This window comes from Pavona decussata, unplaced genomic scaffold, assembly GCF_977016875.1.
Source record: "Pavona decussata unplaced genomic scaffold, jaPavDecu1.1 SCAFFOLD_89, whole genome shotgun sequence".
NCBI classification, from domain to species: domain Eukaryota; kingdom Metazoa; phylum Cnidaria; class Anthozoa; order Scleractinia; family Agariciidae; genus Pavona; species Pavona decussata.
The window spans coordinates 1,224,962-1,246,435 of record NW_028145506.1 but is presented as its reverse complement, the minus strand read 5'-3'; the positions used below and the strand labels follow the sequence as shown (position 1 = coordinate 1,246,435).

The following is a 21,474-nucleotide window of genomic DNA, read 5'->3' as shown; positions in this document are numbered from 1 at the left end:
GATAAATTAAACAGAGAAAATCTAAAGGCAGGAGTTTCCACGAAATTGGATTTAGAATAGGATGTAAGAATATTGGAAGGTTCTGAGAAGGTTACTCTTTGAACATATGTAAAGGTTTTACATAGACTGACTAGTAAAAATTGTTCTTTTGTGTTTTGTTTAACTTACTTACCTGTGTTTCAGGCAGTGTCAGAAGGCTCGAGATCTTCACATTACTTAGTTCCAACCCAGCTACGTCCACGAACTGGTCCTTCACCATCGCAAATGCCATTTCCACATAAGCCGCTCCTGGCATCACGGGTCCTCCTTGTGTAAGAGCATGATCCCTCAGATTTGGAAAGCGATGGAGGTCAATTTCAGTTTCCCAGCAGTGAAGGCCTGAATACAGGTCGGTCATTTTAACCTTTCCTAAAAATGGGTGTGTCTTGTTCTCTGAGCTTATCTCGGTACCAACAGGTGAAATTGTGCTTTTGGGCGAATTCTCTCTGTACCAAAAGCTATTTTCCAGCCATGGATAGCTTAGCAAGCGGATAAACTTGGCTGACGGATTTCTCTGAACAAATGACCAATCTACGGGAAATCCCGTTGTGTACAGTCTACATACAGTATTCAGGAGAAAGAACTTGTGCTGCTGATCTACAGGTACTTTTTTACGCGGAAGAGTTGCCAGGACAATTGGCATTGCTTGGTCACGAAGGTTTTCTTGAATTGCGATTTCTTTGACATAGTGTGCTAAAATAGGCTGGGTGCTGATCTCAATGATGTGCTTGTGGCCGTCTTTCAGCACGTTCTTTATTGCTGGTTGGAATTGGACTGGACAGCGAATGTTGCGCCACCAATAATTGCGGTTAAATTGTTCACCTGAGATAATTTCACCTTCGACGGTAGAGTACATTGGAATCCTTGATAGCTGAGGTTTCAACTTGATTCGCCTTACTTCTGCTTGAAAAGGCCTCTTAATAAGCTCCATGTGTGCACTGTGAAATGCGCGTTTCGTGCCAAGAACACGCCAGAAAGTGTGTTTTGAGTGAATGGCTAAATGTTGCCCAAGGGCTTCAATTGATCCAGAGTCACCAGATACTGTGACACTGTTTGCGTCATTTACTGCGGCAATGGAAAGTGTTGGGCTTAACTTCAGCTCGGTCAGCAAATTTCGAGCTTTTTCTTCTGACATACCCAGAGCTGCCATACCCCCGTTATTGGGACATTGATCCTGAAGCGCGGAGCGAGTCAATACCAGCTGGATAGCTTCCTTGAGGGTGATAATTCCAGCAGTACATGCAGCTGCAAACTCACCCAAACTGTGTCCAAGAACAGCAGATGGGTAGATTCTCCAAGACATCAACAACTGTGCAGTCGCATATTGTATGGCAAACGTGGCCGGTTGCGAGATGGAATTTTCTGTGATTCTCGTTTCATCTTGCGATGCCATGAGCTCATCTACAATTGACCAAGGTTTCCCTAAACCTTGAACTAAATTGCTGACTGCCAAAATGGCTTCTTTGAAAACAGGCTCTGACGTAACTAGCTGTCTCCCCATGGCGTACCATTGAGAACCCTGTCCCCCAAACATAAACACAAGTTTTGTATTACAAGATTTCACTTCATCATAACAAGCTACCTTCTCCCACCCTACGGATCCATCTGCGTAGTCTAAGAGAGCCTTAGATGCCTCAGAAATTGATTCGAAAGAAAGTGCCAAGCGGTGTGGGAATCGACTGCGACGCTCGTTCAGTGAGTAGCATAGATTTTCTAAAAACGATGAATTCGGATCTTGGACCCTATCGTTAAGCCAGTTGGAGTACAGTCTTGCCATCCTCTTCAGGGCTTCTGGCGAACGTGCGGAGATGGTGAGGATACTATTAACACGATTAACTTTCTCCTCCTCTAAGTTTTTCTTTCTTATTACTTCTCGAAGGATGACGTGCACATTTGAACCACCGTAGCCAAATGAGTTCACCGCAGCTATACGATGTTTCCCGTTTTCTGTGTTCCAAGGCTCGCTGGTCTGTTGCACAATGAGACCTTTGTCTTCTAACCTCAGTTTCGGATTCACTATTTGCACATTAACAGTTGGAACCAGTCTTTTCTTGTTAATCATCAGAGCGACCTTTATAAGCCCAGCCAGTCCCGAGGTAGACTCCGTGTGGTTGAGGTTTGACTTCACAGATCCAATTCGTAGCTTTCGTGTTGGGTTTGTAGTCCCTCTCGTATACGTATCTGCGATTGAAGTAACCTCTATCACGTCTCCAATGGCGGTTCCAGTACCATGTGCCTCAAAGTAACTCACGTCTTCCGCATTCACACCCGACTGTTCAAGAACCATCCTTGATAGTCCAGCTTGCAACCTTGAACTGGGAGCCGTCATTGGTATGGCATCTTGACCATCGTTATTCATTCCACACGCAATTATCTCGCAATATGCGTCATCTTTGTCATTTACAGCAGCGTGTGAAAGCTTTAGAATAACTGCTGCAAAGCCTTCTCCCCTTCCATAGCCGTCCCCGGAAGCATCGAAGCTTTTGCAGCGGCCGTCAGGCGCCAGAAGGCCAGCCATGCTGGATACCATCTGCATGCCATGGTTCAGAACGATATTTGGCGCGGAGACAATGGCTATATCGCAATCCCCGTTGTGAAGATTGTCGCATGCAAGTTTAAGTGCAGTCAAGGACGAAGAGCATGCTGTATCAACTGCGATACTTGGACCGGTAAAGTTTAGACAGAATGACACTCTATTGGCGAGAATAGATGCGGTCATTCCAGTTGATGAAAACTGGTCGATGTTATTATAATTTGATGTATCTGTTACTAGCGCTCCGAACTCTAGATTCATCACACCTACAAAGACACCTGTTTTGCACTTCTGAAGGTCCTCAAGTCTCATTCCAGCATCTTCAATCGCTTCGTACACCACTTCTAGGAGAATCCTTTGTTGAGGGTCCATTCCTCGTGCCTCCTGATTGGATATACCAAAGAAGCGGTTGTCAAAATTTTGGATTTTCTCCAAGTAGGAACCATTGACAGCACACAGACGCCCACTTACAAAGCGCCTTGGATGATAAAGTTGAAAAAACGTCTCATGTTGTTCTTTCCTATTTTGAGGGAAAGGACCATTCGAGCTCTTTCCTTGCTCGAGAAGTTCCCAAAACAAGTCCTTATTGTTAGCTTGAGGAAACCTGCATCCGATGCCAACGATTGATATACCAAGCCGTTTAGACTTGAGTGGTGATGTGTCCACTTCTAACAATTTAAGTGATTTTCCCCTCTCGTATAGATCCATTGGAATGCCCTCTTCAATCGGTGAATGAAAACTATTTAAGAATTCAAAAAATATTGTGATTATTGGCGGCGATATCACTAGCGCATGGATCACACCAAGCGCAAGTACTAAAGGAATGAGTAGAAAGAAAATGTCTCGCAGAGTTGGATAGATCAACCCCAGTAAAATAGATCCACATATCTCCAGCAGGGATGCAATTAAAACAGGCCATCCAATTGTGCGTAAGGCTGATGTCATACGTTGTCTTACTTTCTGCTTTTCGGAAAATACGAAACAATGAGCCACTTGAAGATTGAGATTGAGGGCCAAGACAATTGCCAAAAACATGGAAATGAAGGTGATATGATTCAGGTGAACTTCGGTCACCTTCATAATTCCTGCTGTCTCTAATAACAGGAAGATAAATGTTACTGTTATGTAAGTACTGATCCTGATAAATGACGTTGATAACAGAGACAGTACAAAGACGACAACAGCAGAAATTATGAGAGCGAAGACAACTTCTCTTTTCAACGTAAAGAGGTCGTCAAGCTCAAAAAATACGTGCGATACTGGTGCAGCCTGGAGAAGAGATTGCCTTAACAAATCGTGCCTCAGTTTCTCAAGTGACGCTCTGTTTTTTCCAAAGTTGCTGTTTTGTACCATTTGGACATGAATACGAGATGCAAGGATTCTAAAGTGGGGATTATTTTCATTGAAACGTAAGTCTTGCCGGAAATCGATGTTGCTTGATTGATTAAGAAACATGTTCAGACAGGTGTAAAATTCGGAATTTGAGCAGCTCAAGTTCCTTTCTTTTGCCCATTGTAATAAGAACCTAATCCAACAAACAGATTCTTCCTGACTGTAAGAAGATTCACCTACCGTCCTGCAAATGTCTATTATTTGATTTTGAACATTTTTTTCGGAGTAATCAACATTGTGCGCGAAAACAATGCTCACACTAGTTTCAGTTCCGAAGAACATTTGATATCTTTGGTGAAACTGGTTAAAATTGTCATTTTGTCGATGAAGGCTTGTAGTAACACTGGTTCTTTCGCCAGGTTGTACAGCCAAAATCACACACAATGTGGCAATGGAGAAAAAGATCACTGTTGAAATTGCTTTTGCACCAGTTGAGGAAAGCGCCCAAGAGAGGTCATCCAAAAAGCGCCGTAGCTTATTACTTAGTATCTCCGTGGTTTCTTCGTTTAATATTCCAAAGTTGGTATATAGTAACCTATCATTAGAACTCGCACAAAAAGTGTTCAATGACTTTAACTGTCTCTTTAGCAACAACATAAAAGTGACAGTTATTACAAAAGATGCCGCGGAAACAAGTACATAAGCTATAAGTGCTACCATAAAGAACGTTGAAATCACTTCAAACGAAGACTTGATTGCAATTCCAAGGAGAATTGCTCCAGTAAACGCTGAAACTGCTTGCAGGGTTCCCGCTCTCGCAACACAGCTGCTGGTTCGGTGTTCTAGTGATAGAACGTTCTCTTGCCGTTTCCATTCTCTCAAGACAAAAACTATGTCTGAAATTGCTTTCCCTACTATCAGAAAGGGAACGAACAAGGTAGTTGATGAAAAGGAAATGTTTGCCATTGAAAAAATACCTGCTGCGCACACCAGAGGTACCAATATCGATAAGAATATCAATAAAACTGCTGTAAGGCAATTCAGATTTCTTGACGAAAAGTAGATGACAGTTGCCACCAGAAGAACCGTTATTAAAGATGATAAATAAAGTGGGCGTATCTCTGGTCGCAGGGCGTTTTGTAAAACATCAGTTCTTGCTTTTTCTGTCCTGAAGTAGAGGGTTGCACATTTTAGCCGATCTTTTGCTGAAGAGACACGATTCTCAAATAACTTTTCGAAGTTTAGAACTTTATGGGTTTGCTCTTTATTAGTTGACTTTTTCATGAAGTAAATAACTCGAAGAGCATCAGCCCGGGCAGTCATTGGATTCGTGCTGTGATTTACTTCAAAATTACTGAGCATCATTTTGAACGAAAAATTGAATGATTGACCAGTAGAAAGCAGCTTCATGGGATTGGTCCACTCTCGGGCAAGAATTGAAGGTAAGTCGCTTAAATTTTCAAAATGAGCACCACCTAACTCCAGAGGACTGCTAATGATGCAGTTATCATCAGCGCTTTTTTCAGCTGTACTTTTAGGAAGCAGTTGTCTAAGACATAAGTCCTCGTAGTCACTTATATTCAAAACAACCTGATGTATAAAGAACGCATCTCTTATACAATCATCACTTAGAATGTTTTGACCATCTCCAGGGATCATAACAATCTGCTCCTGACGTGCTTCAAAAATTGGGAAGAATTGGGCTGCATGGTCGAGATCTCGTCTGGACTGGCTGTTAGAGACGGTGAAATGCTCACATGATGGCAGCTCAAAACTTACGCGAATGAGCCCTAGGCAGCACACTACAGCAGCGATAAGCGACACTAACAATACAGTCTGTGGTCTGCGAGCTAGAAAAAATCCAAATTTCTCGAACGCTTTCTCGTAGGTAGTGAGAATGCGATAAGAGAATGTCCTTCGTCGTCGTGTGATAGCCCCTTTGCTAAGGCGACGTCTTCTTTGTGTCTCGTGAACATGGAATGTCCTAAGCACAAAAAAAGACACGTTTTTTTAAAGCCATAACGAAAATTTTTTCAAAGGTCTTTACTTAAATGGGTTAAAATCTGTTTGGGACTGCAAAAAATGAGAACAATAAGACATAAGAAATTGCTTCGTTTTTAATATTTATGAAGTCCTGTTGATAGGGGTTATTTTGTGTGATTCCGTTAACCTTCTATTTCGAATTTGAGGAAATTTAATGATTTGGGCCGATACGAAAACGAGTCAAGATTATTGGGTCCGGTTTTCACTTTTATTTTTGTTTTCACGTTTCTTTGGTGCATGGACGCGCGTTACATCTTGGTACAAGGTGATGCAGCTTTCCCCTGCGTGATTCACCGTGGTTTTGCAAGGAGAAGCGATACATTTTGGGTTTCGTTCAAGCGTGTTGCTTATTTACGTAAGTGTTTGCCCAGATTGTGGTTTTATGAAAGAGAAGAGCAAGAGGAAAACTCAAAATCATCATTTAAGCCGCAGACTTTCTAAGTATTGCTTGAACGCTTCTGGAGATAAATCTCACCAAAACTCAGCAAATTACAGGTTTGATTGTCAATTTATACTGAAATAACGTTTTAATTGACCGATTCCTCGTATTCCTCACTGTTTTCGCAAAAGTTTCGTTAAAAGTCCTTCGCAAGGGCTGATAAATTCGCTTCAAAACGGTTGTTGCTCACCTCGAAGCGAAAATCTGAATACAGTTTTCGTTTAGGAAAGTTTTTGTCTATTATTGATGGAACGCGGTAGCTATGTCATGTTACGTTAACAAACACAAGTTCGCCATTGGGATGCGAGGATTTTAAATTCGTAAACAGTGCATTTTATTCGATAATTAGAAATTCTAATCATTTTAGACTAAAGGAGTGTTGTTATTTTTACCCTGTAAGTTGCATATTTTTACGGCACATGTGGGGTTTCACCTCACAAAATACTCCATAATTCGTGGAGTATTTTGCAGAGAGTGCCTTTGTCTTCGCCGCTGTCCGCAATTTTGATTGTCGTAAGGACAGTGTAATTAGCTTAAAGAATTGGTAACCATGTTACAAAGATTGAATACCCTGATAACATGAGGACGAGGCCGGTTATCAAAATACTGAACTCGTGCTCCGATCAGATACTGTCGTCCCGATTTTCATTTCACGAATCGACAGTAAATCTGGTGCCAAAATGCAGGTAAGATGAGAGTTGCGCCTGGAATCTATCTCGCCGACAAATCAGACCGACAGACCTATGCGGGTAAACCGGCCTTTAGAAAAAAAGGTAACGCAGTTTGGTTCTCAGTCTTTAAAAGAGACAAGTACATGAAGAAAGGGACTGTTAAGGGCTATCTCTAAAACAGGGAACGGGGAATGGAGGAATGGGGAATGGAAAATGAGGAACGGGGAACGGGGAACGGGGAACGGGGAATCTCTAAAATAGGGAATCTCTAAACGGGGTAATCTCTAAAATAGGGAATCTATAAAAGGGGGAATCTCTAAAATAGGGAATCTCTAAAATGCGGAATCTCTAAAAGAGATGTCTTATCTTAACACGTTCTTGCAGCCATTTCCCGCCATTTGGTACTACTTTGAGAGAATTTTTTTTTTGATTTAGCAAAGCAAAGGCTATTAAACCTTATATTCTCATTACTAGTTAATTACGCCATGAAACGTAACCAGCCAGACACCATGAAAACATTTAGCATTTGGTGGTTTCCGCCCTACGTCAGACTTGTCCCGATCCCAGACATACCTCTGGTACCTGGGTGATAACATCATAGATAAGGTGAATTTATCCTTGACCGGTGAAACCTTTTTTTTTCTTGAAAAACATTGATGACGTTTGTTGCAACTTTCGAAAGGCATAATATGAAATTGGTTAGTTTTACACATAAGAAAGGGTTATTTTGTTAGACATCATTGTAAGGCCATTAAGGCTGATGGATCAATCGCGACACAAACAACGCGAATTTCACAATTTTCATTTTTGAACTGATCACTAGATAAGCTTTATGCAGGCGTCCAGACGTCTGTCTAGTCCAGTTAATGATGGTCGACGCGTGTTACAGGCGCCAGGCCCGGTTCCAGTTCCAGTCATTTTGAGTCTACGGCTTATTCAGATATTCAATTGCGCTTTCATCTTTACCGTTTTGCAGTAAGATGCTGCAGAAAATTCGATTTCTCTCGCTGTATGTGGCCCCTTGGTATATATTGGCATAAATTTTTTAAACCTCCCCTCGAAGATATTACGGCAAGCAACGACAACAATTTATCTTTATCTTATATATTTAGTAATTATGACAATGACTGTCAATAATATAATTGGTTGTTGGCAAATGCTGTAAACGACGAAAACTCCACTTCTAAAAAGTTCATAGATTTATCCAGTTTGTTGATAGATTCTCCCGTTTAGAGATTCCCCCTTTTTGAGATTCTCCCGTTTAGAGATTCCCTATTTCAGAGATTTCCCCTTTTAGAGATTCCCTATTTTTAGAGATTCCCTATTTTAGAGATTCCCCATTTTAGAGATTCCCCCTTTCAGAGATTCCCTGTTTTAGAGATTCCCCCTTTTAGAGATTCCCCCTTTTAGAGATTCCCTATTTTAGAGATTCCCTCGTTTAGAGAGTCCCCCTTTTAGAGATTCTCTATTTTAGAGATTCCCCGTTCCCCGTTCCCCGTTCCCCGTTCCCCCTTCCCCATACCTCCGTTCCCCGTTCCCTCTTTTAGAGATAGCCGACTGTTAAGTAAAGGACACAATATGGAACTTCTGACGATTAAGTGACATGAGAATAAATTAGTCAGAATTGAGTGACAAGGGAACGAATTGGCGGTATGATGTAGAGGGTCGCATATTGTCATGGGATACTTCGGACTATTTAGGTGTTTTGGGTTGGAGATTCTTGTTATTCCTCTTCAGTCAGTCGTCTTGTTTGTTAGTTTTTCGCACAATTTTGTTTCAGTTTTTCTAGAGTAGTTTTGTTTAGCATAATTTTTGTGCCCTTTCGTCGCAGTGCAGTGCCACTGTTTTATCCGGTCACTTCAAAGGGGTGGTTTTCCTTAGTTTTTCGGACAAGTCTTAGGTCTGGAATATATATTTTATTTTTCAAGTAGAATTGGCGATAATTCAGTTGATGTTGTTTCATCAGGCTACATTCCTCTGATGGCTGGCTGACTTATCATAACTAAACTATTGACATTGAATGTCTCCCAGTCACTGAAGTCAAAATGATGGCTTTCGCGAAACTTAGGTAACCCTGAGGGTTCTTCCCTTTGTTTGGAAGTCGCTAAATTAAGTAGTTAACTTGTTTATAATTAATACAAATGTAAATTTCTTCCTAATTTTGTTGTGTTCGCTTTCAGCTAACTGTCATTTTCAAAATGCACACATCAGTAAATCATACCGTTACGAAGAAATGGACCTATTTTAAGCTTGACAGCGATCTTCGACTTCTTACTGTTCTGCTGAGGACTGAACTGGTCCACGCAGAATAGATATTGCATCATTCGGCCTTTATCTGCCGCCTCAGTGCAAACAAGAGTCTTTCATTTGATGAAACCCAGGTCAATACTATTATTCACTGCACAATGAAACAGTGGCGCTTTGAAAATGTCCGCCTTCAAGGAATACACACTGCCAAAATACATTAAACCAAAGGACTTGGAAATCAGATTGAAATGAGAAAAAGTGCAACATATAACAAAAGCTTTCAAACTTTCCATCTATAACAACCGAAACATGATTATTACGAAATGCTTATCTTGTTGACATTGTCATTTAAATCAAAGCAATCTAACCCAAACAAAATGGCCTCAGTTGTACTACTGTTACCGAAAGTCCCATCCGAAAACGTCTTACATAACACCTTTATTAACTCTAAACGTATGCACAAGTAACAGCACTTTTTACTTGCATCAAAAACGCTTGTGAAAGCAGAACAGTTGGACCAAACATTGTGTCTGGTACTATTTCTATTTTTTGCACCGGGAGACACTCCCAATAAGAGTAAACATAACCTAAGTCGCATCATTGCACGAATCAAACACGATCTTACTTGCTTTATTTAACTTACTAGTATCTTATTTCTGAACTAACTGGGCAGCTGGCCACAACCCGGGTAGCTCAGCACCACAGTTTCAGTAGAAACTAACCCTTTTATCCATACTTCTCTTAGCTTCCCTTTGAGCAGGAAGGAGAATGCATTCAATGACCGTCGGCCGTAATTGGCGCAAGCTGTCGTTGAGGAGTTGTACAAGGGGGATTTGTTTCTAAAGAAACTGTGGCGCTGTGAAGGTGGAGGAGTGGAAAGACTGTCGTGGTTTCCGTAAAGACCTACAGAAGCCGACGTTTCGAGCGCTTGTCCTTCTTTGGGACAATGGATTGCCTTTGACGAAGGCCTACCTTCGAAAAGTCAGCTCTGCAATCTCTTTACTGTGGCCAATTTACCTCGTCAACTCTGTTGTTACAGTTACTGTCCCTGTCAAGTCTGGTAAGCTACAGCTGAAGTTAAGACATTTAAAAGAAGAAAGAGACAAATAGCCACACACCTTCGTTGAGGAGCCCTTTCACCAATCTCTTCTCTTTCAATCACATCGATATCCATCCTGTTTGAAATGAATCGCATTAGGTTTTTTAACATTTACTAAGATTCGATATGGCGATGATAAAGCAAAGTTTTGACATTCGCTTGTACGAGAATATTCAAGTTTTAGATAGATGGGGCGACGAAAGATGATTGAAGCTCGTTCAATGATTAGAAAAGTAAATTTGCAGTACCCTTAAACTGGGCAGAGGTCTTTGAGTATGAACTGTATCGGGAAAACAGAACAAGGAAAACAACACCACTATGCCACGGATGACATAAGAAATGCAGATTTTGCATAAGAAAACTTGATCTGACAGCTCAATGCAAACAAAATGCTTTTACGAGATGAAACCCAAGTCAACAAAAGATTATTCACAGAAAGTCGAACAGTAGCAATGTTCAACACGAACGACAGAGGACGACAGAACATGAACGATATCCGGACAACAGTTTACATTAAGCAATCTAAAAAAAATGAAACGGTATAAACTGCTCAATAAATTATCAGAAAAACATCGATGTTTATGTTGTTGAGCTTATCATACCACCGGGAATCAGGCATGTGTTGTGTTGTTTACTTTGTTTACATTATGCTTTTGCCAAGAAATTCTGAAGATATTCGATCTGAGCAAATCTTCAAGTTTTCAAATAGGAAACTGATTCCTTTTCACAGTATTGACGATAGAGGTTCGGCAGCATGCCCTTTTAGTTCTAAATTTATTATAAGAAGTGGCACTAATTTCAGCCCTTGAGATGGTTTCAAAACTAGGATTATTTAAAACAAACATTGCTTCTGGAATGTTGATTTTCCCTGACCGAACTTGTTAAAAGCCTCGAATATGCCGATAAAAATTGCAAATATTGTGTTTCCACCCGAAACATCATTTCGGGATATGAACACACGTGTCTCCATAATTCCAGACTTATAACTCAGGAGAACAGTTTCCCACCTTACTTAGCCTGGTTTCCGTTGCTGTTCATCTTCAGTTGCAATTGTTTGCTGTCTTCAGTTGTGAATTCCGGGAACCTATAGTGAAAACAAGTTGAGAATTCGATATTCATGATGGTGGGGAAATGATTCAATTCATAGCACAGGGTCCAGAGCAGTTTTCTTATATTGTATAAGACACTAATTTCCTCAATATCTTTTGTTAGTGAAAACGAAACATTTTTGCTTTGAGGTGTTACGAAGACCTAAGACCTAAGACCCCAACCTTAAATTACGTAGTACGAAAACTACCCCCTCCCACAAGAAAAAATAAATAAAAAAGTAATACTAAATACTAAATAATAGCTTAGACTATTACCTTTGCTAAAGAGCGATTTTTAGAGAGTAAATTGTTGTTTCGAAGTCTTTATGTTATGTTAAACGGGAAGTATCACGAAAATTTGATGTCATTTCAAAACCCACAAATGTTTGTCTGACAACCGAAACAAAAAATTATTGTCTATAATTATTGTTATAAATTATCACCCCAGTGCGATAAAACTGTCGATTAGTGCCTCTGGTCAGAGACAGAGTAGGCCGGTATGGACTGAAACTTGAAAATTGTTAGGCTAATGTTTTTCAAGTTCTCGCATTTTTGTTTCCAAAATGCGCTATCTAACAGATCACAAGTTGTTCCTTTCAAGAATTGAGTTGATTTCTTTCCTTTCGTCATTCTAGATTATTTGGCAGCTGATTGAAGATCTTATTTCATGATTTTTAACAAAAGATACCAAAAACCCCATGATACCTCCCCTTTAACTTCAAGCAACGAAGCACAGGGGACATGTTTTTGACTACTCTGTGGTGCAATAGGTTTAATAATCAATTTCACCTAACATTAAAGTCACGTGACGTTTTTAAAAGATCTCCAGGGTTTTTTTTTTACGCAATCTCGAATTCTTTTTCAGTCCACCTTCAGATTTTCACTCTTAGGGGTTGGCAAGTCTGCAAATAAAAAGTTCCTATTCCAGTACAAACCAAAAATGTTTAATTTTTCCTGACATAAATATTTCTCAAGTATATTTTGAAGGATTTTAGTTCAGGGATGCATTCTTAGGCAGTTTTGCAGTACAAAAATATTTTTTCCAGCACAAAAATTATTTCTAGTAAAATATTTCAAATAATCTAAATATATTCCTTTGCACGTACACCTCATTTGTTCCCGCGATACTACTTTCGCGCCAAAACAGTATGGCGTCTTGTTCACATTTATTTTGCTCAACTGATGTGCATTCAGTGTAGAAAAAAAGCTTCAAAATTTTAGCCCAAGATGTGGGGCCAAAGTTTGATTTATTTCCACTGCGCATTCTGGATTGTGGACCAGCTCCTCTAGCTATGTTTTTCCTTCAGAGTTTCCAACCGTTCAGTCGAGTTGAAGAAAATGGCGGTTGTCGTCCAGGTGAAATCCTCATTCATGGCAACTCCTAGTAAACTTCGAACACATTGTTACTCTTGCGATAAATAGAGCTAGCGGTGATTGAACTATAAACATTTCGAAGTGAGAAGAGCTTTTGTGTTAGTATGTATCAATCGTTATATAGTGACCAAAGTTAAACTCTCGAAGTGCACGAGTCTCCAGTGAAACGGCCATCTTGTTTTGGCGGGAACAATGCCCAGAGACCAATACAGCAAGGGAAAGGATCGAAGAGGAAAATTATTTGGTTTCTGAAAAATGGTTTTGTACTGCAAAACTATTTTGAATTGAGAAGTAACTCTAAATGGAAGATATATTTCTGGGCTGAATTCCTGCAAAGATTTAAAGTACTTTAAAAAAGTTCCTATCATGGAAAAAAATTCACTAGTAAAAGAATTTTTGAACTAAAATAAACTTTTGTATTGGAAGAATGGAAGACTGTAATAAATATTTTTGCACTACCCTTACCATAACAACAAATTTCCGGTCTCAAAATATTATGATTCACTGCATTGATAACGTTTCTCTGACTACAAAACAATCTCCAGAATACAAATTGTTAATATTGAAAAAAGAAAAAACACACACACAAAAGTTAATATTAACTTAAACTCATGGAAGAAATTCACCCCTTGATAACCGTTAACCGTCAAAAGTCCCAAAATTTAACCGTGGATCTACCGTCAAAATCAGTAAAATTTAACCGTCAACCGTCAAAGCTATCTCCCCATTGAGACCTACGAAAAAACGCTTGTTATGAAGGCTATAACTTCGTAGGCTACTATCGTTCCACATACAAACATGTATAATCTCCGCTAACGGTCGCTAAACATTGGTCTGTACCCATAACGTACAGTCATAACAGGGAACATTTTACAGACTATTTGGTGTTTGGTTTGTCAGCGATCAGGCTCAGTCGAAGTTACTTTATTTCACCTTGAATTGCAGTAATCCAGTATGATAGGGAGGGTGGTGTATTATATTCAGTCTAGTAGTGATACAGGCGTACTCGGAAAACAGGGAATCCGAGTTCTCCCAACAGCAGTTTGAAATTATTGGCAAATCCACACAACTAGTAAGCTTGCATAGCACGTTTCAAAAACACGAGTCAACATGTTGTTTGTACCTCTGTACAAAGGACTACTAGATATTCGAAACACACTAAAATAAACATCTTCAAAAGTGTAAACATCAAATTTCTCCCCCCCCTCCCACCCCCCCCCCCCCAAAAAAATATATATATTGACACATTTCAGCGAGACAAACGCATACAAATACGAAGCGAGCTGTCGTTTCTTAAATACTACTTAAATATCTTAATTCTTTCTTGAAGCCACTGAAGAAGAGTATAAAATATTTGGCAAGCAACTAGTAAATCTAACATTAGTGTGCTTATAACACGGAATGCCGATTTGGAAGAAAAACTCAGTAATTAGCCAAGATAAAATGATTTTTGATTGGCACGTTGTTTGGTTTCGCGTCAGCCATGAGTGCAAGCAGACTGTGTTTGTTTGCCTAAGAAAAGTGAATATGCACCAGCAGGAAGAAGATAGATCTGTCAATTAGTGAGAACACTGGAAAAGTTTTCAACGTTTTTGTTCACTGGGGATGGTCTGATGAAAACTAATTAATATCTCTGCAAGTAAAACATTGACCTGTACCAGTCCACCATTGATATCCTCACTTCGCTTTTTTTTTTCTCTCCAGTCGAGCCAAACAAGAACAACTAAACAACTAATAAATAATCTCGGGGAATTATTCTTAGAGAAGCCTGTTAAGAGATGCTCTCCAAGAGCGACAAAGGTTCGGAGCCTGTAAATTGAAACGTACACTAGTGACTTGATAGTTAAGATTTTCTCGCACTATATGCTGTGCCACAAAGTATGCAAACATCGAACGCGAACTGAAGGGGTTTTCAAAGCGCATTTGGTAGCTAGTGGTAGCTCTTCAAGTTAAACCGCAGCAAAAAGATCCATTGATCGCTTGGGTGGTCTTTTCTATTCTAAGTGTTTACGATTGGCTTTCTTTACAACTCACCTTAATAAAAACAGACCAGCGATGCTTTTTGACCTCCTGACTAAACCATTTGCATCCGTCAGCTAAACGAGTGCAAACTGTTTTTACCTGTGTAAAATTAATATGGTAAGGTTTACCTATCCATGCGTCCAACTAGGGACGCTTGACAGTTACATGCCACCATATCAAAAGTCTTGGTAAAAACAACGGCAGGTGTTTATATCTATACAAACTCGCCAAAATTAGCAAAAAAGCTGTCTTTTCTGCGAACGTCAGTGCATGTGGTTTCGCTCTGACGAGGGGCTAACGTTCGAAACGTCAGCACTCGAATCTATGAACGTGGTCAAACTTCCTTATCGACTCTGTTGATACAGCCAAACATCCGTTTTTGCTACGACGCAGCACCATAGTTTTCTTAGAAACTGACCCTCTCATCTATTTGTTTTTTTAACCACCATGAATGTCGGTTGTTAGGGAAAGTTTACACTGTAAAGGCAACTTATAAATTTACAATTTTATTACGAACGAAGCCGTTCATGATCAACACCAAGTGATGAATATATGGGGATAATTTAAGCATGTCCTGCACTGACATTTCCCACCCTTTTTAGACCGCAAAACTGTCCTATTTTCTGCGTTGGTCTGTCAGCGAAAGCGTGCGGTCTTCAAATTAAAAGGAAGGAGCGAGTCAGTTCGTAGAGTGGAATGTGGGGAGAGAAGCTCACACGCTTGTGAGGCTCGCAACCGGGGATCCACATATTTGGTGATTCGTGCCTTTCGATTGATTTAAAAGAAGAAAGAGAAAAAAAAAATAAATAAGAAAAAATGCCGACTTGTTTTGCAGTCTATTTTCATCTTGACAATATCGAAGCCGTATGACACGAATACCCCAAGCGATTTTCAATTCATATTCAATACACCGTGAGACAAAATAAAAACTTCCCTAAACTTCTTGGTACTGCGTTATACGCTTTTGTACATTATGTATGCTCCTCGTATGTTCCATTTTTTCCCGTTAAAATGCGCCATCTAACCCCACTTCGGTTATGTGATCCGACACCGACGAAAAACTTCCGCGTTCACTAAAAAAGTAAAGTAAAATAAAATAAACATTGTGTTCACCAAGCGACAGCAAAAATGTCGTCCTGGCGCTTAACTGTCGATTCAAGTCAAGTCATCTATATTTATTAATTTCGCTTGTCTTCACACGGCTATATCACCATACAGGTCTGGTTTAGTTTTCTTGGCATTGAATTTTTAGGATTTTTCATCGAGGATGAATTTTCTTTATATCTCAAAAATATTCGATTTTTCTAATATTTATGTATTTAATTCTCTGACAAAAATTCCGCTGAAATGTTCGAATAGTGCTTCATGCGTTTGTCTCACTAAAATGTTCGAAAGGGGAAAAAAGATGCTTGATGTACACAACATGTGACACAGCCCTACTGAGTTCCTGATGCGGTTTGAATTCAGCCTCAAAAATAGAATTATATAACTTCATGCAGAACAAACAAACTATAAAATACAGCTGAGTCAGATCACGATGGAACAGGAAGTTGAGGTTGCTTGTTAATGTTTGCCCTGCAAAACAGCGTTGAGCGGGAATTATATTAATTACCGTCTGAGACTAGAATACCGGAGATGGCTGGATACTGGAATAGCTATTGTGTCTATTGTTTTGACGATGAGATTCAGTTTGCGGTCTTTCTTGCTCGCATTCTATTTTGAGCCAAATTTGTCCAAAAGCCAAATTTTTTTGTTTTTTGTAAAAAAACAAAACAAAAAAAAAACAATTGACGTCAGTCCTTTACGTGTCTGTCTTCCTATTGATGATAAATTTCGTCATACCACTGTCAAAGTTGAGTTCCTTCCACAACAACTTAAGCTTGGACAATGTTATGACGCAGTACATTAAAAAGAGGGCAGACACACACACACACAAAAAATGACCTCAATTTGCTAAATTAAGTGTATGGCTTGCTCATTTTTTAGTTTTTCTTCCTTAATTTATTGCAAATAATCTTGTCTTGTGCTGTTAACCCGTTGCGAAAACTAGTTATTATACTCAGCGAGATTATTGCAAAGATGATCTACAAGTTGGACCTCGTTGTACTGGTTGATCGGGGTACAAGGTTTCACAGTGCTGATTAATGCCAGCGCATGCGACACGCATATTTTGAAAACTGTCTACACCGCTTTGATCAATAGTCTTGTGTCAGGGACACCCTTCGAGATTACATTTAAGCTGGGTCATTTTGTGGCTTTTTAAGGGCGTATATGCGTAAACTAATACAGTTTGATCTCTTTCGGTGCTTTAACTGAAAATTTAGTTAAGTTGCAGGAAGTTTTAACGAACAAATTTTTGGGCTCTTGCTGGCTTTACGTAGTCCCCCACGAGGTAATACGCTTCCCCTAACAACGACTGCGTGGGAGGCTAGGCTTTTCGGAAATACTATTATTTCGAATTGTAAATGAGATATAATTTGCCCAATCGAATTTCTGAGCTGAATTTTGGGCCTTCCGAGCCGATATCCGGCGAATTGCGTCTTTGGGTGTTTGAGTTGTCTTTGCAACTAGATATCGCGATGGTTTTTTGGTTTGAAATCTCAAACTTTGTTTTCCCACTGCGAGCCAAGTGCGTTTGAACTCGCGCTTCAGTGATGACGCAGGGAGTAAATTGTTCAGCTCTGCATCTGAGTCGTAAACAGGAAGACGAAACAGCCGACCAATTCCATGATTTCGCTGGACCTGTTCATGGGTGTTCAGTGATACATTTTCAACAATGATCGCATCTGCCAAGGTTTATATATTTTCCTTAGGCTTGGTTCCTACTGGCGACATAACGATCATAATCCGATCATAGACATACTTTAGTCATAATCATAAGAAAATGTTTGAACATCTTCGTATGGTTATGTTTGCGTCGATCATAAACGTCTTTCTGATAATGTTTTCCTGTGTTCCCACTATGACACGAGCGACACAACGGCCCTTATGATTATGATTAGGATCATTATGTTGCTAGTGGGAACCAAGCCTTAAGATACCGGTTATGACTCCATGATCCACTTATCACCCTCAGCCAGGTGATGGCCACACATAACATATTACATTACATTACATTATTCGTTGCATTCCATTGCTACATTTGCAGGCCGTTGGCGGCTCCAACTGCCATAGGGCATTTTGTACTAGACCAGTCTCACCACCGAACATTAAAACCAAGGGAGTAAGCCTGAGTCAATTGGTGGTTCCTGTTGGTTTTACAACAATTGCCATTCACAGCCAAGGAGGACAATGTCAGTGGGAATTGCTCAAACTCCAAAAGCTTTGCCGTTCTTTTGGTTCACACCGAATTGAGGCATCTAGCCTTTAATTTGACTTTCGAATTCCGAGAACAGTGATACGAGACTTGCCCAATGGGCCGTACAAGTGCTAGACTTTGGTCGAGTGATATCAGTGCTTTTTGTTTAATATAAATAGTGAAACAAATTCTCGTTAACTTACCTTCTCGACGTTTTGTTTTTTGTTTTGTGCTAATTCCCAGCAACCAAGCTTCCCCTGAATGCGACGCCAAACTTGAACTGAACAAAAGCCTTTGCCGAACTTGCCAGGTCAAGTATAGCCTCCGATCCAGCGCAGTCGCTTTTATGGGAAGTCGTATTATACGAGTTCCCTAAAAAAGACTACGTGGGAGGCTAGGTCAAAGTACGCAATTTCGGAAAAAAAAGAAAGTGTGTTTTTCCGGCTGTTATTTGAGGCTTGAGCACTCACAGTCAACCTATGTCAGGCGTGACACAGGCGTGACCGGTATTTTTTAAATTTGAACGGAGTTTTGAAATTTTACTTCTCAAACTCATTCAACAGCCAAAGACAAAGAGATCATTGGCTTGGATATCTGATGAGAAACTCCTTGTTTTTGCATCCTTAATTTCCCCTTCAAAATCAGTTCGTTTGAGAAGTTATATCAAACACTCGTGACAGTGTTTCATCACAATATCAAAAACCTCGAAGTTCGTCAAAAATACTCCGCTACGCGTCCTATTTTCGACTCCGCTTCTCGGTCTTCGATATGTGATGAAACATTGTGTCTCGTGTTTGATATATTACATGTCAATTTTGAACATCGCCAGCGAGATTTTAGAGTTCCTGTAGAAATTTCCCTGGTTTATTAACGGCATAAAGCTATAAATTTTTCTTTTCATAACAGCATTAAGCGCAAATGTTTCCCGAATGTTATGATTTTTTTTTCAGTTAATGCGTCTTTTTGGGAAAGATTTCCAGAGAAATGTCGTCAAGATTTCATTCAAATGCCAGGCATTGCAAAGAGGATTCCGTTCTCGGAAATACTGGTCATGCGTGACGTAGGTTGACTGTCACTATGTTACCGTACACTCCTCGCCGTGCCCCGAATATTAAAATGCAAATGTTTGGGTTTGCATTTAGTCACTGAACTGACCTGACAAAATTTATTGACACTGCTCATGTGGTTTCTTTCCCTGGCCGCGTGGCGGTGACTGTCGAAACTGAGAGTGGGCCATTTGCTCACAAGGGGGAAATCCTGTCCATGAAAAACTTCTAAGATCCACAAACCAGATAAAAACAACGTGCGAATTCCGCTAGACAAAAAAAGATCATTTAATCCGGTTCAAATTCCCCACTCCCCACGGTCAAACGACCGGGGTACGTCTAGTCGCAGTCGGTTTTAGGGGACGAGTCCCCTAAAAACGACTGCATGGGAGGCTAGGGTACGTCCGGGGTGAGAGATAACTCTTCTTGTCCGAAGCTTCCCAAGTCATGGCTTTAGACAGATTTTTCTCATTATCTTCTGACTTCATTTATTATCTAAAGTTGGTTGTTCCCTTCAGATCGTATCAAATTGGCTCTCAGTGGCTCAGGAACATAACTCACTTAGTACTATGTTTTGATTACACGCCGAGTACGACCCCACATAAGTGGTATTAGGACAAACGAGCAATACGAAGGGTGCAATGTCTTTCCCAGATGCAAGTACCATGATGTTCGGGAACGAGACTGTAAAAATAGGTGAGAGTAGCTTGCTTACAATAACTCGCCAGCCCACCCTTTCGGCCCTTAACTCCTCGAGAGCCAATCAGTCCGCGCTTGTCGTCGAGTTTCAGTTAAGGGTGAAAACGGGTAAACGACCCCGCTGATGAAGTTAGGGATCATGCACTGAAAATATTTCAAAACATTTCTGATCGGGATCGGTGGATTTGGTTAAAGAAGGAGCCCGGGGGCAGATCCAAGGGGAGGGGGGAGCCACCTCCCTCCTTAGGGTCATTTAAGCTTAAAATTATAAAAGGCCAACGAAAGTATCACTAATGACTCAACGACCGCTTCTGGAGCTGTGACACACGCTCTAAAACAATGGCCAATGGACAAACTTCGGACATATTTTGAGCTTTGTTTGCGGAGGGAACCTTTTGGAACCAATGGAATAGATGGTTCGAGATCATGAGAAGTTTATAAGAAGTCGATTTCTTCTTTCTTCAGCCACACTCCCCCACTGCTCCTTGCCTATTTATTTTGGTTACTCGGTCCAATTCTCTCTCAAACATCAAATACACAAAAAAGGAGTCAATTTCAAAAAGTCGGCAGACCTAGACAGAGGCCTAGATTTTTCTTTGGCTCGATATCAGATATTAGAGCAAGGTTTTCCTGAAGATGCCACTACTGATCATGACCAGTGAGGGAAAAAGAACGTGAGGCAGCTTCTGCCTCCTCTGTGATATCTTTTCTACAATATTCAGACAGTCTTGATGTGAACTTAACAGGTCTTATTTCATCGAATTTGGGTTCACTTGCATCATTTGATGCTGAGTGCTTGCGTTTTGTTGGAGTAAATAGCAATAATTGTTGAATTGTTGGAGTTAATCGACAGCTTAACGACGTTAAATTCTACAGAAAACAAGACGAAGGCATATAACTAACCAAATTCAACAACGAGTTACTATACAATCTGACCTATACACTAAACCTGAGTACAGATAAACACCAACATCTTCTTAGGGCATGCCATCCTCAACATACTAAAACATCTATTCCATTTAGCTTAGCTCTTCCTTTGAACGTTTATTGAAATACCAAAACAGCATACCGTACTTGGAATGTCGTAACAGTGCCATTCAAGAGGTTTATACTATATATTTACTCACGGTAACCGGTCCTTGTGACCTCGACCCCTAATAAACGCCGGGACCCCGATCAAACGCAGGGGCCCCGATTAAACGCACCCGGCATTTATCCCAGGGGGAGTACTTCCTCATAAGAGGCTAATGGGGATGTGCCGCTGGATGGGGTATCATTTTCACGACTGGATTGACTAGAATGGGGTGGCATTTTCAATAGAGTTACTAGAATGGGGTCGCACATTTTCGGATTTTTAAGGTAAGAAAATTCTATTTCAGTAGGGATTCTCGGTTAAAAAGTTCAGAAGTTGTTGTTTATTAAATGTAACAATCACTCTGCATTATTACATTCCGTTCTTTCAATTCATTTTAGGATGACCTATTTAAAGGATTAATAAAGTAGATGCATAAATAGGAAGTGACTTAGTTGGGGTCGCGAAAATT

At 40.2% G+C, this 21,474-nt stretch overlaps 1 protein-coding gene across 3 annotated transcripts in view; it reads right to left on the bottom strand.

Annotated features, from left to right (window-relative positions):
* Nucleotides 1-18,534, bottom strand: part of LOC146474466 (uncharacterized) — a 32,148-nt gene extending 13,614 nt beyond the window's left edge. Inside the window, exons 1-5 of one of the 3 annotated variants that reach the window (XM_085117067.1) lie at nt 18,389-18,534; nt 14,900-14,986; nt 11,411-11,487; nt 10,423-10,479; nt 173-5,888 (exon numbers count right to left, since the gene is read on the bottom strand). In XM_085117067.1, the coding sequence (XP_084973193.1) occupies nt 173-5,888; nt 10,423-10,478 (5,772 nt within the window). In that variant the 5' untranslated portion in view covers nt 10,479; nt 11,411-11,487; nt 14,900-14,986; nt 18,389-18,534. The remainder of the gene's footprint in view (nt 1-172; nt 5,889-10,422; nt 10,480-11,410; nt 11,488-14,899; nt 14,987-18,388) is intronic. The other 2 variants (XM_085117064.1, XM_085117066.1) reach the window with 2 other exon arrangements.
* Between the last annotated feature and the right edge of the window lie 2,940 nt (nt 18,535-21,474).